Source organism: Oryx dammah, unplaced genomic scaffold (genome assembly GCF_014754425.2).
Source record: "Oryx dammah isolate SB20612 unplaced genomic scaffold, SCBI_Odam_1.1 HiC_scaffold_5, whole genome shotgun sequence".
Lineage (NCBI taxonomy): Eukaryota > Metazoa > Chordata > Mammalia > Artiodactyla > Bovidae > Oryx > Oryx dammah.
The window spans coordinates 51,234,431-51,248,136 of NW_024070189.1; the positions used below are offsets into that span (position 1 = coordinate 51,234,431).

General features: G+C 40.2%; 1 protein-coding gene across 3 annotated transcripts in view; it reads left to right on the top strand.

The window, feature by feature from the left end:
• JAKMIP2 (janus kinase and microtubule interacting protein 2) overlaps positions 1–13,706 on the top strand; it is a 199,540-nt gene that overhangs the window by 167,475 nt on the left and 18,359 nt on the right. For all 3 annotated transcript variants that reach the window (XM_040239761.1, XM_040239763.1, XM_040239764.1), the window contains 4 exons: positions 17–82; positions 3,299–3,367; positions 5,855–5,932; positions 7,779–7,982. In XM_040239761.1, the coding sequence (XP_040095695.1) occupies positions 17–82; positions 3,299–3,367; positions 5,855–5,932; positions 7,779–7,982 (417 nt within the window). The remainder of the gene's footprint in view (positions 1–16; positions 83–3,298; positions 3,368–5,854; positions 5,933–7,778; positions 7,983–13,706) is intronic.

Consider the following 13,706-nt stretch of genomic DNA (forward strand, 5'->3'; position numbering starts at 1 on the left):
CCCTCACCCCGCACAGAATTTAAGAAATGAAGAGCAAGTGGCTATAATTCAGGCCAGCACTGTGCTGTCCCTGGCAGAAAAGGTAATAAATTGTACTAACATTCAAATCGTCTCAGTGTCTGACTTAACGCCTGGGGTTGAAGGACATTCTCTTTGCACCTGATTTTGCATTATTGAATACCTAATAAATATTTTATTCTTAATCCAGCCAGAACGAGAATATACAAAATAAGAGTCTACGCACTGATTTGGGGTGGGTACTTTGAAGCCTCTTAAAAACATACTTATGTAAAAATGCAAAACCTGGATTACATTACTGAAGCCATTGTTTTACCAAGCTGGGAAACCAATAAGGAAGAAGTTTTCGTTAAGAGGTGGAAAATTGGAGCAGCATGGCTCTTTCTACGGGTTTTTCCTTGGATGTGTACATAACCAGTTGTTCCAACTGATTTTGTAACTTGGTGGTGGCTCCCTGCAGCCTCATTCAGAAAACGTTAACTTGGTAACTGTCAGACGGGCAGCGCTGAGCGTTCTCTTGCCCCCTTGTGTTTACATCTGGTAAATGCAAGGGAGAGAAAAAAGGAAAGAGCCAAGGGAAGAAGCCTGGTAACTGGCTGTATTCTGGGTGCCTTGAAAATCGGCACATAGTTAACTGGTGCACACAGTTGGATAAAGTGAGAACTGTCGTATAAGTTCCTTGAGATGGTTTTTTTTTTAATTTCATAAATGCATAAAAATCATGTTGTAAATCAAATGAAACCATGAGCAAGCATTCACCTTGCACCAATCTAGTTTAGTTACTCAAACAAAATAATGACATCAAGAAAAAAATGGCAGAGGTAGAAAGATTTCTATAACATAAAAAGGTACTTAAGAAATATTGAAACAGTCCTTTTTTACATCTGATTCAAGCAAACCAAGTGTGAAAAAAGCAACGTTTTGCTGACAACTAGGGAAGTTTTAATATGGACCAGGTACCAGGTGATAAAAGGAATTAATGTTAAGTTAGCAGTGTGGAAATGGCCTTGTGGTTGTATTCTTTTTTAAGACCCGAAGTGTTAGGGATACATCCTGAAGTATTTCATGGGAAATATCTGGAATTTGTTCTTTAATTCTTTCTGTCTACCTATACATATTTCTACCCCTTGGTCCTTTACACGATTGGTTTTGTCAAGCTTTCCCTCCTTCCCTTTTTTACCTTTGTCTGGCTAAATATTAATCATCAGTCCCTCTCATACATGAGGAAGCCTTCCTACTCAGCTAAGTCTATTTAGGTCTTCTTTCTCTGTGTTCCTACAGTGACCTGTGCTTCTGTTACCCTGGATTTTAACAACTGTAACACAAACACCTTTTTTTTTTTTTTAAATTTATACGGTTGTTCACTAGATTATGAGTTCCATGAGAGCAACTCTGGATTCTGTTTTTCATTCTTTATTTTCCTATTTTTCTAGCCCAGCATATTTAGTAAGAGATCAATCAGCATTTACTGAATAAGTGAATTCATGAAGACACTGTTCTAGTGATACAATAATAAAGAAAACACAGTCTTACCACCAGTTCTGCTACATTTATTTGGCAGTGATAGCCAGAGCATCTCATCCAGTTGGGGTAGTAAAGGGCTTTTCTTTATTGCAAGAAAAGTCTCTTTAGTTTAGGACTGCAAAGAAAACTTGGGGAACTTTCTATGAAAGGCAGAGACTACTTCATTTGACAGTTCTCTTAAAAACATGATGTACAAGAGAATTTGTTTCTCAATGGTAAGTGGGCAGCAAGCCAGAGGGAGCATTTTAATAAAACTGGGTGGTACACAGTTGCAATATGAGGCTGTGTACAAGAAACCCATGACTTTGGACTGAAATTTGTTTCATGAGGGAAGTTCTGTGTATGTTCAAGAGCTGAGAGACTAGCATCTCTCCAGTCTCCATGTCTTTTTGTATTTCCCCATGCTCCTTATAGCCAAACAGCTGTTAGTGGCAGCCCCTTGTGAATATCAAGGCTTTAATATACAGAAAAATGTTCAGTACACTGCATAATTTATCACAAACAAACCAAGAAAAAATAGCTAGTAGTGAGGCAAATTTCTAACAGTGCAGAAGTATAAAAATGAATGTTAACCAAAAAAACTAGAATCCCGTTGAGTACCTAGTAGATGCAATACACTGTGAATAGGGCCTTAGGTTAATTACCTTCTTTACGCTTCACATTATTATTAATCCCATTTCACAGATAAGAAAGTTGAGACTTAGAGTAACCAGGTAATGTTTCAAACCCACACAGCTGTGAAAAGCTAAGATTGGGATTAGACCCAAGGTAGCTGGGAAAGATTGAAGGCAAGAGGAGAAGGGGATGACAGAGAATGAGATGGTTAGATGGCATCACCAACTCAATGGTCATGAGTTTGTGCAGACTCCTGGGAGATGGTGAAGGACAGGGAGGCCGACAGCGAGGCCCAGCAGTTCATGGGGTTGCAAAGCGTCTGTCATGACTTAGCAACTGAGCAACAATGAAGTTGACCTCTAGGACCCACACACTTAATTATTTTGCCCAGTTGCCTCCCTGGGGGACAAACTGTTGGTTAATTTCGTAAAGACCCATTATAATATTCATTCTCTGAAACCATATATGTGGTAGGGTCACACTATATTATTTGAAGTCTGAATTTATTCAGTGTGTTGATCAGTGCTAATATTAATGCCATCTAATGTTGATGTTCTAATACTTAGAACAATATATTCTAAGTATTAAGAAAGTAAATTCTCTGTGTGATTTAAAATGTGTCTGTACTCAACAAAATGATTCTTCAACATATAGCTGTGATCAGTTTCATATACTGAAAAATTGCCATTTCTCCATCTCACCTGTTGTTCTTTCTTTCTTTGTGCTTCCTCCAGTCATAGAGAATTAGACATACCTTCAGCTTGGAACTTGCCCCTCACTTTTGCCTGGTCATCACTGACTCATTTTTTACACTTGAGTGCAATGTCATTTCTAAGAAAGCCTCTCATGGCAATCTCCAATGAGGGCAAATTATGTATTTCTTATTCACCCTCACATCCCTGGTACCTAGCACATTGCCTGACACATGGTGGATAACAGTGAAGGCATTTGTTGAATGAACAGTGAATTAATGGATGAGTGGCAAATTATAAACTTGTTTCTGAGCTAAGAGATAAAATGCACCAAGATAAAATGCCCTTAGTAGACTAAGAACTTCAGAAAAATCAGCAGCTCAGGAGATGGTACCATCTAGACCACATCAAGCAGTCATGTCAGACCCTGCGTCTGCTTTATTTCATAGTGGATCCAGCAAATTGAAGGAGCAGAGGCTGCCCTGCACCAGAAAATGATGGAATTGGAAAGTGACATGGTGAGTAAAGATGAGGTATCATAAAAACAGAGAAAAATTGAAATACCCGTCAATTTCAAGTTACGTTCTCTAAAAATGTCACATTGTAATTTTGTAGTATTTTCAAAACTAATGCTGAAGAAAATCCAGTTATATGTTTTTTTTTCCCTTAGGCTAAATAATTTTTCTACCGTATATAATTAAAGTTTACAGAAATGATAGGTATGACTTTGGTATTAAAAATCTCCAAGCCATCTCACTCCCATTAAGATGGCTGCTACTAAAAAAAAACAAAACAAAACAAAATAGTAACGTACAATGATGAAGATGTGGAGAAATTGGAACCCTGTGCAATATTGCTGGGAGTATAAAATGGTACAGCTGCTATGAAAAGCAGTATGCTTAGTGATAGCTCACAAAATTCAAAATGGTATTACCATATATGATACAACACCACCACTTCTCGGGATATACCCGTAACAATTGAAAGTGGGCTCTTGGAGAGATTTTTGTGTTCAGAAGCAGCATTATTCACTATAGCTTAAACATGAAAGCAACCCAGGTGTCTGTGTCAGTGGATGAATAGATAAGCAAAATGTGGTATATACATCCATGGAATATTATTCAGCCTTTAAAAAGGAAGGACATTCTCCTACATGCTCCAGCATGACTGAACTTTGAGGACGTATGCTAAGTGAAATAAGTCAATCACACAAAGACCAATACTGTGTGATTCTACTTACATAAGGTACCTGGAGTAGTCTAACTCATAGAAACAGAAGACACAATAATGGCTGTCAGGAGCTAAGAGGAAGAAAGGGGCACTTGTTGTTTAACAGGTACAGAGTTTCAATTTTGCAGATAAAACAAACCCTGGAGATTGGTCTCATAACCTTGTGAATACACTTAACATTACTAAACTGCACACTTAGAATGGTTATGGTTATAAAGTTTATATTATATGTATTTTGCCACAGTTAGCTTTCGTTTAAATCCCCTAGCCTGGGAATTGGTCCTGATTACTGTTGTCACTATTACTATAAAACAGGCAGCAATTCCTGTTAGGCTGGAGAATCTTATAGTAAAAACAACCTGAATTTCTATAGCACGTGACAGCTTGCAAATTTGTAAAATTTGCTGATATTTTACACAGAACTTACATTTTCCCAACAGGTTAGGCTCTAAAATCAAAAGATTTAATAAGAACTGTCTATATTCAAAATACCCTTGAACACTTTAAATACAAAAATTTTAATTAGGCAATCAGATGGTTACAGGCACTGTTCTAGGCACTGGAGCTCAGATGTCAACAGCAAAATTGCATGCAGACATATCCTCTCTTGAAATCAACGCAGAACTTCCGTGGCGGTGCAGTGGATAAGAATCCCTGCCAACGTGGAGGACACGGGTTTGATCCCTGGCCCAGGAACACGACACATACTGCTGAGCAAGTAAGCCCGTGTGCCACAACTGCTGAGTCTGTGCTCTGGAGCCTGTGCTCCGCAACAAGAGAAGCCGCCACAGGGGGAAGCCCGTGGACCTCAGCGAAGAGCAGCCCCCGCTCAGCGCAGCCAGAGAAAGCCCAGGTCACCCGGCAACGAAGACCCAGCACAGCCAAAAATAAAACAGGGAAAAAAAAGTTGGTGCAGTCAAGTTTACCTTTAGCATTGGAAGAGACCCTTGTTCCTTGTTAAGCATACAAAGAAAGAATTAACTTGTGCTTAGGGCTATGTTCTATATAAAGATATATTTTTTAATGCAAATGACAGGATGCTTGCAATATGAGAACCACTAAGAAACTGAGGACAAGCAAGGTAACATCAGCTTTACATCTCCTGGATCTCTGTGGCTTTAAGGCAAGAGCAGACACTCACTCGTTAAGTAGCAGTGTGGGTGGAATCGCTCCCACTCTCTGAATTACTATCTAACTTTGTGTTTGCTAATGATACACAGTTGAGTTTGAATAAATTAAGTTTCTTATTATAAAACTCTGCTCTATTACATTTCATAACATTCTTATAAAAATATACTCTCATAGTATATTTATACAGATATGCTTATTAGTTAGCATCTATAGCATTTATCTTGTCAAAAATTTATCCTTAGGGACTTCCCTGGCAGTCCATTGGTTAAGACTCTACTTCCACTGCAGGGGTCTCCTGTTCGATCCCTGGTCAGGAAACAAGATCCTGTATGTTATGCAGTGAAGCCATAACAAACAAACAAAATCCATCCTTAGTGGCACACTATTAAATTGATATGAAAATTCTTTAAGACATTCCGTGTGCACTGTTTGTCATTTTATGCTTCTTTCCACTGATTTTTACATCCTCTGTGTGAAATTGTAAAAGTTGAACTATTTCCCTGAAAGACAAGATCTCTGACCCTACAAAGATTAGTGATTTGTCTTACAGTGGAATTAGGGAAAACGTTAATCAATACAACTTAGATATCACTTTCTTGTTAACTAAGCTGACTCTATCTACTAATGTGGCCATTTTTTTCTAGGAACAATTCTGCAAAATCAAAGGCTATCTGGAGGAAGAGCTAGACTACAGGAAACAAGCCCTCGACCAAGCATATATGGTAGGTACAAGAGACATTCAAGACACTCTGAGTGTGGATGGTGATATGCTCTGTAGTAAAGCATCCTGTGTCATTTGTCATGTCATGTATGTGAATAGACCACAACATGCAGCTCGCTTATCCAGTGGTTTCCAGTTCTCAGTTTAGACCAAATGTACATCTCTAGCTCTTTGCTGTTATAATACTATTATAATAGTTAATAAATATTTCATTGTAATTCATTTTTCAAACAGTTTAACTATGTTGTTAAATAATATTTAAATGAAAGACAGACTGAACGACAGTGTTGATTACAGAGAAATTTTATTAAATCAAATCTGACTGTTGGGGATCCTAATCTAAGGGTAGAATAATAATGTATGTAACATGATACATATTTTCAACTCATTTATTTCTTACAACAACCCTATGAGGTATAGGGAATATTATTATTTCTATATTACATATGAGAAAATGAAGGCTTAGAGAGAGGAAGACGTTGGCCCAGCTTGGTAAGCGAGTAGGTAGTGCTTAGGCTTGACTCGGAATTGTGGCCTCAGTGAGTAAGGCTGTATGGGGGAAATGGGCTGTATCTTTCTCTCGCCTCCAGATTATGCTGACTCAGGAGCACATTGACCCACTCCCCTGTACCAAATTCATAAAGCATCATTCTTAATGTTGGGCTGCAGCTTGGATTTCTTCTCTCTGGGTGGGCACCACCCCGGCCCCCCCCCCCCCCACCATAACACAGTGTAATGACTCAAGAAAAAAAGAGGAAAGTTAAAAATTTTTATAATGCTTTCCTGGAAGCAACCTGAATTGCTGTTGGGAAAAGAGTGAAGCACTTAGCCCCTGCTGATAACAAAGATGAATTGGTACTTCCCCTCCAAGTTGAGTAAGGGATTCTGAGCACTGCCTGATGGGGAAAGGGAGTTGCCCTCTGCTTAGAGAATAAAGAAGGAGGTGACTTTTTCCTCCCTTCCTACCCTTTCAACCTTGCCTCCTCTACCTACACATGATAACGTTAGACCATGTGTGTGCGTCCCAGGACTGAAGACTTTATCTTTAACTTTTAAAAGGTAAGGCAACCCACTTAGTCCAGGACAGGAGCTTTCCAGGCAATGTCCTTTCACCTCTGTCAGAGTCGTGGGGATAAGATTATAGATTGTGGCAACTGTATCTGAAGCATGTGAAAGAAAGGAAAACTGGGCTGTACAAAGCTGTAGACTCTTCATCTAAAAAAGAAGAGCCTCAAGAAGGCATTTTACAGCTAGAGCAACTACAAATCTCAGAGTATTAACAAACAGACCAATTCCAAAGGGTCTTAGGCTCTATTTCCCAATTTTTAAGAAAAAAAAAATGAAGACTATAAAGCCGTCTTCAGACGTGTGTCATGTGGAGAGAGGTGGCACTGTGTGTGTGTGAAATGCCTCCAATTTCAAGTATTATAACATGGACCGCTTTGCAATGCTTATTTCTAAATAATATGCTGCCACAATAGATATCTTTAAATATCTGTCAAATGAAAAAGAGAACAAATTTATTCTCAGCTACCTTTGAGAATAGAAGGATATACAGTTATAACTAGGTAAGGACTTCCTGAAAAGGAAAGGTATGTGAAATAAACAGGATCCAAGAAAAAAAACAAATTCCCCTCCATCAGGGAAGTTTACATATTGGCTAGATGACCCTTATGGCATCTTATAAAGGGAATCATCAAAAGGATATTTAAGCTGGATAAGCTTTGACATTTATTTTGTTGCTATGATCCTGTGAGAGTAAAATAATACATCCCTCCCCATATACACAGGTGTATGTTTGTACACCACATGTAAGATACTAAACTCCAAAGTTTTCTATTTGCCAGAGAATCCAGGAACTAGAAGCAACTTTGTACAATGCTCTGCAGCAAGAAACTGTTATTAAATTTGGTGAATTATTAAGTGAAAAGCAGCAGGAGGAGCTGAGGACAGCAGTGGAAAAGTTACGGCGGCAGATGCTGAGGAAGAGCAGAGAGTACGACTGTCAGATCCTCCAGGAGAGAATGGAGCTCTTACAGCAGGCCCATCAGGTGAGGATGGAATCTCTACATCTGTGTTGGGTGGGGCTAAGCACCTGGGACCTAGTGCTTAGTACAGAGTGTTGATGTGGGTGTGAAGAATTCTGAGAGCTAGAAGCTGTTTTCAGAGAGCAAAATAAATAGCTGCTGTTTTACGCCTACACTCAGAAACAGGGTGATGGTTTCTTAATGAATTAATCTGAAGAAAATTGGCAGTTCAGAACCACTGTGTCATGCTACTGTTTTTGCAACAACTTTGTCATGAAATAATACCCTTTGAATTTCATCGAACCTGATCATGTCCCTTTTCCTGGGAAGGGACTCTTTGGGACTTTTTCCAGTACAGAGATCATGCTGTTTTTCACCCCAGTCCATAACCAAACCTGATGGAATCATCAGAAGAGGGTGAAAGGGAACAAGGGCCTTTCTCTTTATTCCTGGAATAAACAGCAGCAGCAACAATAAAGCCTGGAAGCCACCTCTGATTTACTGGCATTTGCTGTAGGTCAGAAACTAAATTAAGGGCTCTCCTTCCATCATTTTATTTAATCCTCACAACAGCCTACAGTTGTAAGTATTCTTATTATTGCAACGTAAAGAGATCATGATACTGAAGAAAAAAGTGCTTAAGTCATTTGCCCAAGATGACAGATAGTAAGCCACAGAGCAGGAATTACAACCCAGATCAGCCCAACTGCAAGGCCAGTGCACATAAACGTTGCGTTATAATGTCTTCCACAGTGTGAGTCGTATCATTTATATGACTTTTCTAGACCAGCGAGGCTTGGAATAAACACCCAGGATTAACTTATAGCCAGCATTCTTAATTTCAACTATTTGTTCATATCATACCTTGGCAGGCAAAGACTAGGGTCCTGGTCAAAAAGCAGATTCTGTAATAATTCCAGAATTGAAAGTTCCAGGCTAGTGTACTTGGTACTCATAAGCTGTAATAAGCAACTGGTATGAAATCCAGATGGGCTATACAAGAGGTGAGAATCATGTGGTCTTTAGAGATCAAGGTGAATAGAAAAAGAACAGGGGTTATTTTATGACAGCAGTAAGAACAGTTTATGGGGAACATGGCATTTATCACACTTCAGTTGTAGCCAAGAATTTTGTGGATCTTTATAGGCTAATAAATTACCCAAGTTAACTCTGAAGCCATTTTGTTCCAAAGATAATAAACACGTGCATTTCTTGAGATTCCATCATAAAGTTTTGGATTTCAACTCTGAAGAGAGTTTTTAAAGCATTTAATAATAGACTCAATAGAATCATTGCTTCTCTAAGGGAATGAACTTGTCCTCTAGATAAATATTCTTTGAATGCAATAGCATTTAATTAATTTCAGCGAAGAGGGAGGTGTGTCATAGAACTGTAGAAGTGTTTATTTTTAAGTTGGAGAAATAGTTATCTAAATTTATTTATGATTAAAACTTTGTTAATGCTTTTAAGTGTTTCTTCAATCAGCTAAGGTACTTTACTCCCAAAAGAGAAGGTTCTGTTTAAGTTAATCTGGTCTGAGCTGTTAGGTGTGTTATATTTTTAAGTTTCTGTCGCCTTTCACTAAGGAGAAAAGGAAAGATATATCCATCTGAATGCAGAGTTCTAAAGAATAGCAAGGAGAGATAAGAACGCCTTTCTAAGTGAACAGTGCAAAGAAATAGAGGAAAACAATAGAATGTGAAAGACTAGAGATCTCTTCAGGAAAATTAGAGATACCAAGGGAAAATTTCATGCAAAGATGGACACAATAAAGGACAGAAATGGTCTGGACCTAAAGAAGCAGAAGATATCAAGAAGAGGTGGTAAGAAGACACAAGAACTATACAAAAAAGATCTTGATGACCCAGATAACCACAATGGTGTGATCACACACCTAGAGCCAGACATCTTGGAGCGTGAAGTCAAATGGACCTTAGAAAGCATCATCACGAACAAAGCTAGTAGAGGTGATGGAATTCCAGCTGAGCTATTTCAAATCCTAAAAGATGATGCTGTTAAAGTGCTGCACTCAGTATGCCAACAAATTTGGAAAACTCAGCAGTGGCCACAGCACTGGAAAAGCTCAGTTTTCATTCCAGTCCCAAAGAAGCATATTGCCAAAGAATGTTCAAACTATTGCATAATTGTACTCATTTCACATGCTAGCAAAGTAATGCTCAAAATCCTCCAAGCTAGGCTTCAATAGTACATGAACCAAGAACTTCCATATGTACAACCTGGATTTAGAAAAGGCAGAAGAAATGGAGATCAAATTGCCAACATCCATTGGACCATAGGGCCTCCCTGGTGGCTCAGATGGTAAAGACTCTGCCTGCAATGCAGGAGACCCAGGTTCCATCCCTGGGTCAGAAAGATCTCCTGGAGAAGGAAATGGCAACCCACTCCAATATTCTTGCCTGGAAAATCCCATGGACAGAGGAGCAGTCCATGTAGTCTCAAAGAGTTGGACATGACTAAGCAACTTTCACTTTCATTAGATCATAGAAAAGCCAAGAGAATTCCAGATAAACTACTTCTGCTTCATAGACTATACTATAAATACCAAACTACCTAACCTGCCTCCTGAGAAACTTGTATGTAGATTAAGAAGCAACAGTTAGAACTGAACATGGAAAAACAGACTGGTTCAAAGTTGGGAAGGGAGTGAGTCAAGGTTGTATATTGTCACCCTGCTTATTTAACTTACATGCAGAGTACATCATGTGAAATGTCAGGCTGGATGAATCATAAGCTAGAATCAAGATTGCCAAGAGAAATGTCAATAACCTCAGATATACAGATGACACCACCGTTATGGCAGAACGTGAAGAGGAATGAAAAAGCCTCTTGATGAAGGTGAAAGAGGAGAGTGAAAAAGCTGGCTTAAAACTCAACATTCGAAAAACAAAGATCATGGCATCTGGTCCCATCACTTCATGGCATATAGACGGGAAAACAGTGGAAACAGTGACAGACTTTATTTTCTTGGGCTACAGTATCAGATAGTGTTCAAAGATGGTGATCAAAGTCAGATGGTGACTTCAGCCATGGAATTAAAAGATGCTTGCTTCTTACAAGAAAAGCTGTTACAAACTTAGGGTATTAAAAAGCAGAGACATTACTTTGCTGACAAAGATCTGTATATTCAAAACAGTGGTTTTTCCAGTAGTCATATATGGACCATAAAGAAGGCTAAGCACCGAAGAACTGATGCTTTTGAACTGTGGTGTTGGAGAAAACTTTTGAGAGACCCCTGGACTGCAAAGAGATCTAACCAGTCAATCCTAAAGGAAACAAGTCCTGAATATTCATTGGAAAGACTGATGCTGAAGCTGAAGCTCCAATACTTTGGCCACCTAATGCAAAGAACTGACTCATTTGAAAAGACCCTGATGCTGGGAAAGATAGAAGGCAGGAGGAGAAGGGGATGACAGCGGACAAGATGTTTGGAAGTGGAACTACCATATCTCAAAGCACTCAGGATGAAAATGCTGGGGTTTTTCTTGTCCTTCTCACCTTTTCTGATGATACCTTCTTCCTCAAAAGCTTCCATGATCCCACTTTCCAGTTGAGTCTAGTTATGCAGAAATCTCCAGGTCCTTCAGTAGCTGGCTACCCCTCCCCTAAAAACTGGATTTAAGACAATCTCCAGAGCTTACATTCCTCTATTTGTGCAGAACTCTTCCTTTACCCTTGAGGCCATGATTTTCTACTTCTAAGCCTTCGTTTGCTTGACTGCTGCTGCTGCTAGTAAGTCGCTTCAGTCGTGTCCGACTCTGTATGACCCCATGGACAGCAGCCCACCAGGCTCCCCTGTCCCTGGGATTCTCCAGGCAAGAACACTGGAGTGGGTTGCCATTTCCTTCTCCAATGCATGAAAGTAAAAAGTGAAAGTGAAGTCACTCAGTTGTGTCCAACTCTTAGCGATCCCATGGACTGCAGCCTACCAGGCTCCTCCGTCCATGGGATTTTCCAGACAAGAGTACTGGAGTGGGGTGCCATTGCCTTCTCCAGTTTGCCTGACTACTGACCCCCAAATGCCCTTCAAAGTCTGCTGCATTTATCCAAATGTTCTCATTTTTCTATTCCCAGTGTAAGCTCTATCCTGCAGGATGCTCTCTCAGATGAAAACAATGGATCACTTATTACTGGAAAAATGTATATATACCATACTTTTTTATGCACTCGTTCAAGACCAGTTACTGAGGGCCTGCCTGTGCTGGGTGCTGGGAATGTGATGTCGGACAAAGACGTAAAGGTCACTTCTCTCGTGTCCTGCAGGTGAAGAGAGACGGGGTGACAAGGCAAACAAGCAGCAGCCAAGGCAGTTTGAGAGAGTGCTCTGAAGACATATGCCTGTGTCTGTGTGTGTGTGTGTTGTGTGTGAGAGGGGGAGCTCGGGAGTAGCATTAACCACTCCAAACTGGCTGGTCTGAAGATATTGAAATCCCAAAGAACCAGCCACACAGAGATCTTGACAAGGTGGCCTGAAGTTAGGATCAGCAGGGGCTAAGCCTCTACTGTGGGAATGTTTGGGATACTCAAGGAGCAGAGAGAAGGCCAGTATGGCAGGAGGACGCGGGGCGGAGGAAAGGCGACTGTGAGGTGAATCTGCAGAGGCAAGACAGGGCTAGATCGTGCTGGGCCTAAATTTGGGTTTTATTCTAAGAGCAACTCGGCTGACTCTCCGTTCTTCCTCTTCCTTGCCCCTTAAAGCTCAAGGACTGCTGTGATCATTTCCCATTCTTTGGTTTGTGTGTGTGTGATATTTTCTTGGCTGTGGCACGTGGCATGTGGGATCTTAGTTCCGTGACCAGGGATCGAACCCACACCCCTTGCATTGGAAGTGCAGAATCTTAACCACTGGACTGCTAAGGAAGCCTACCATTTCACGTTCTAAGAGTTCACACTGGCTGCTGTAGATGGGTGTAGGATGCAGGAGATCAGGAGCAGGAAGAGCAGGCAGTAACCTCTCGCAGTTCTGATGGGGGACTTGGTACACTTGAGAGCAGGAGAAACTTTCCTACCTGGTAGAAAAGAGATCTGTTTTGGACTCTGCAGGGTTTCCTGTTAGATCAGATGGCAGTCTGGGAAAAGCTGGGAAGGAAGAAGAAACAAAGCCCACAGCACACAATGGAGCAAACCTAACTCACTTAATTAATATGCATAGGCAGCTCCTTTGTACAACTAAGCACTGTACCAGCTATTAGAGATTGGTGATGGAATTATGCTTAGTTTTGCCCTGTTTTCCCTTTCTACATAATCTGTTTTTTTCCGGTGTTTTCCATTTTTATCTCCCCATCTGGATGTGATGGTTCTTGGAAATCAGGAACTAAGTGACACCTTGCCTGTGTTCTCCATTACATCCAGCACAATCCTGAACATGTAAGCAGGTGCCCAGCAAGCACAGACTTGGAGGCTGAGTAGACACTACACTAATCTCTCATGCCCATGATTTACTTGATGTAAGGCTTGCCTCCACATCCAATAGACTATATCAAGGAAATACTTGCACACTCAAGGTAGAAATAGCTAACAAATTTATTCTTTCACTGTGCAGCTTTGGAGCATAAGCAGCACTATGAAAATACACACAAACACACACATCACACACATTTATTTATCATTGATTGTCACACACAGCAGCATTCATTGTCACATAATCTCACAGTCCTTCTAAAAAAACACACCCTCCTCTCCTGCAGAAACCTCACCCCCTTTCGTTTAAAGCAGGATTTCTCAATCTCT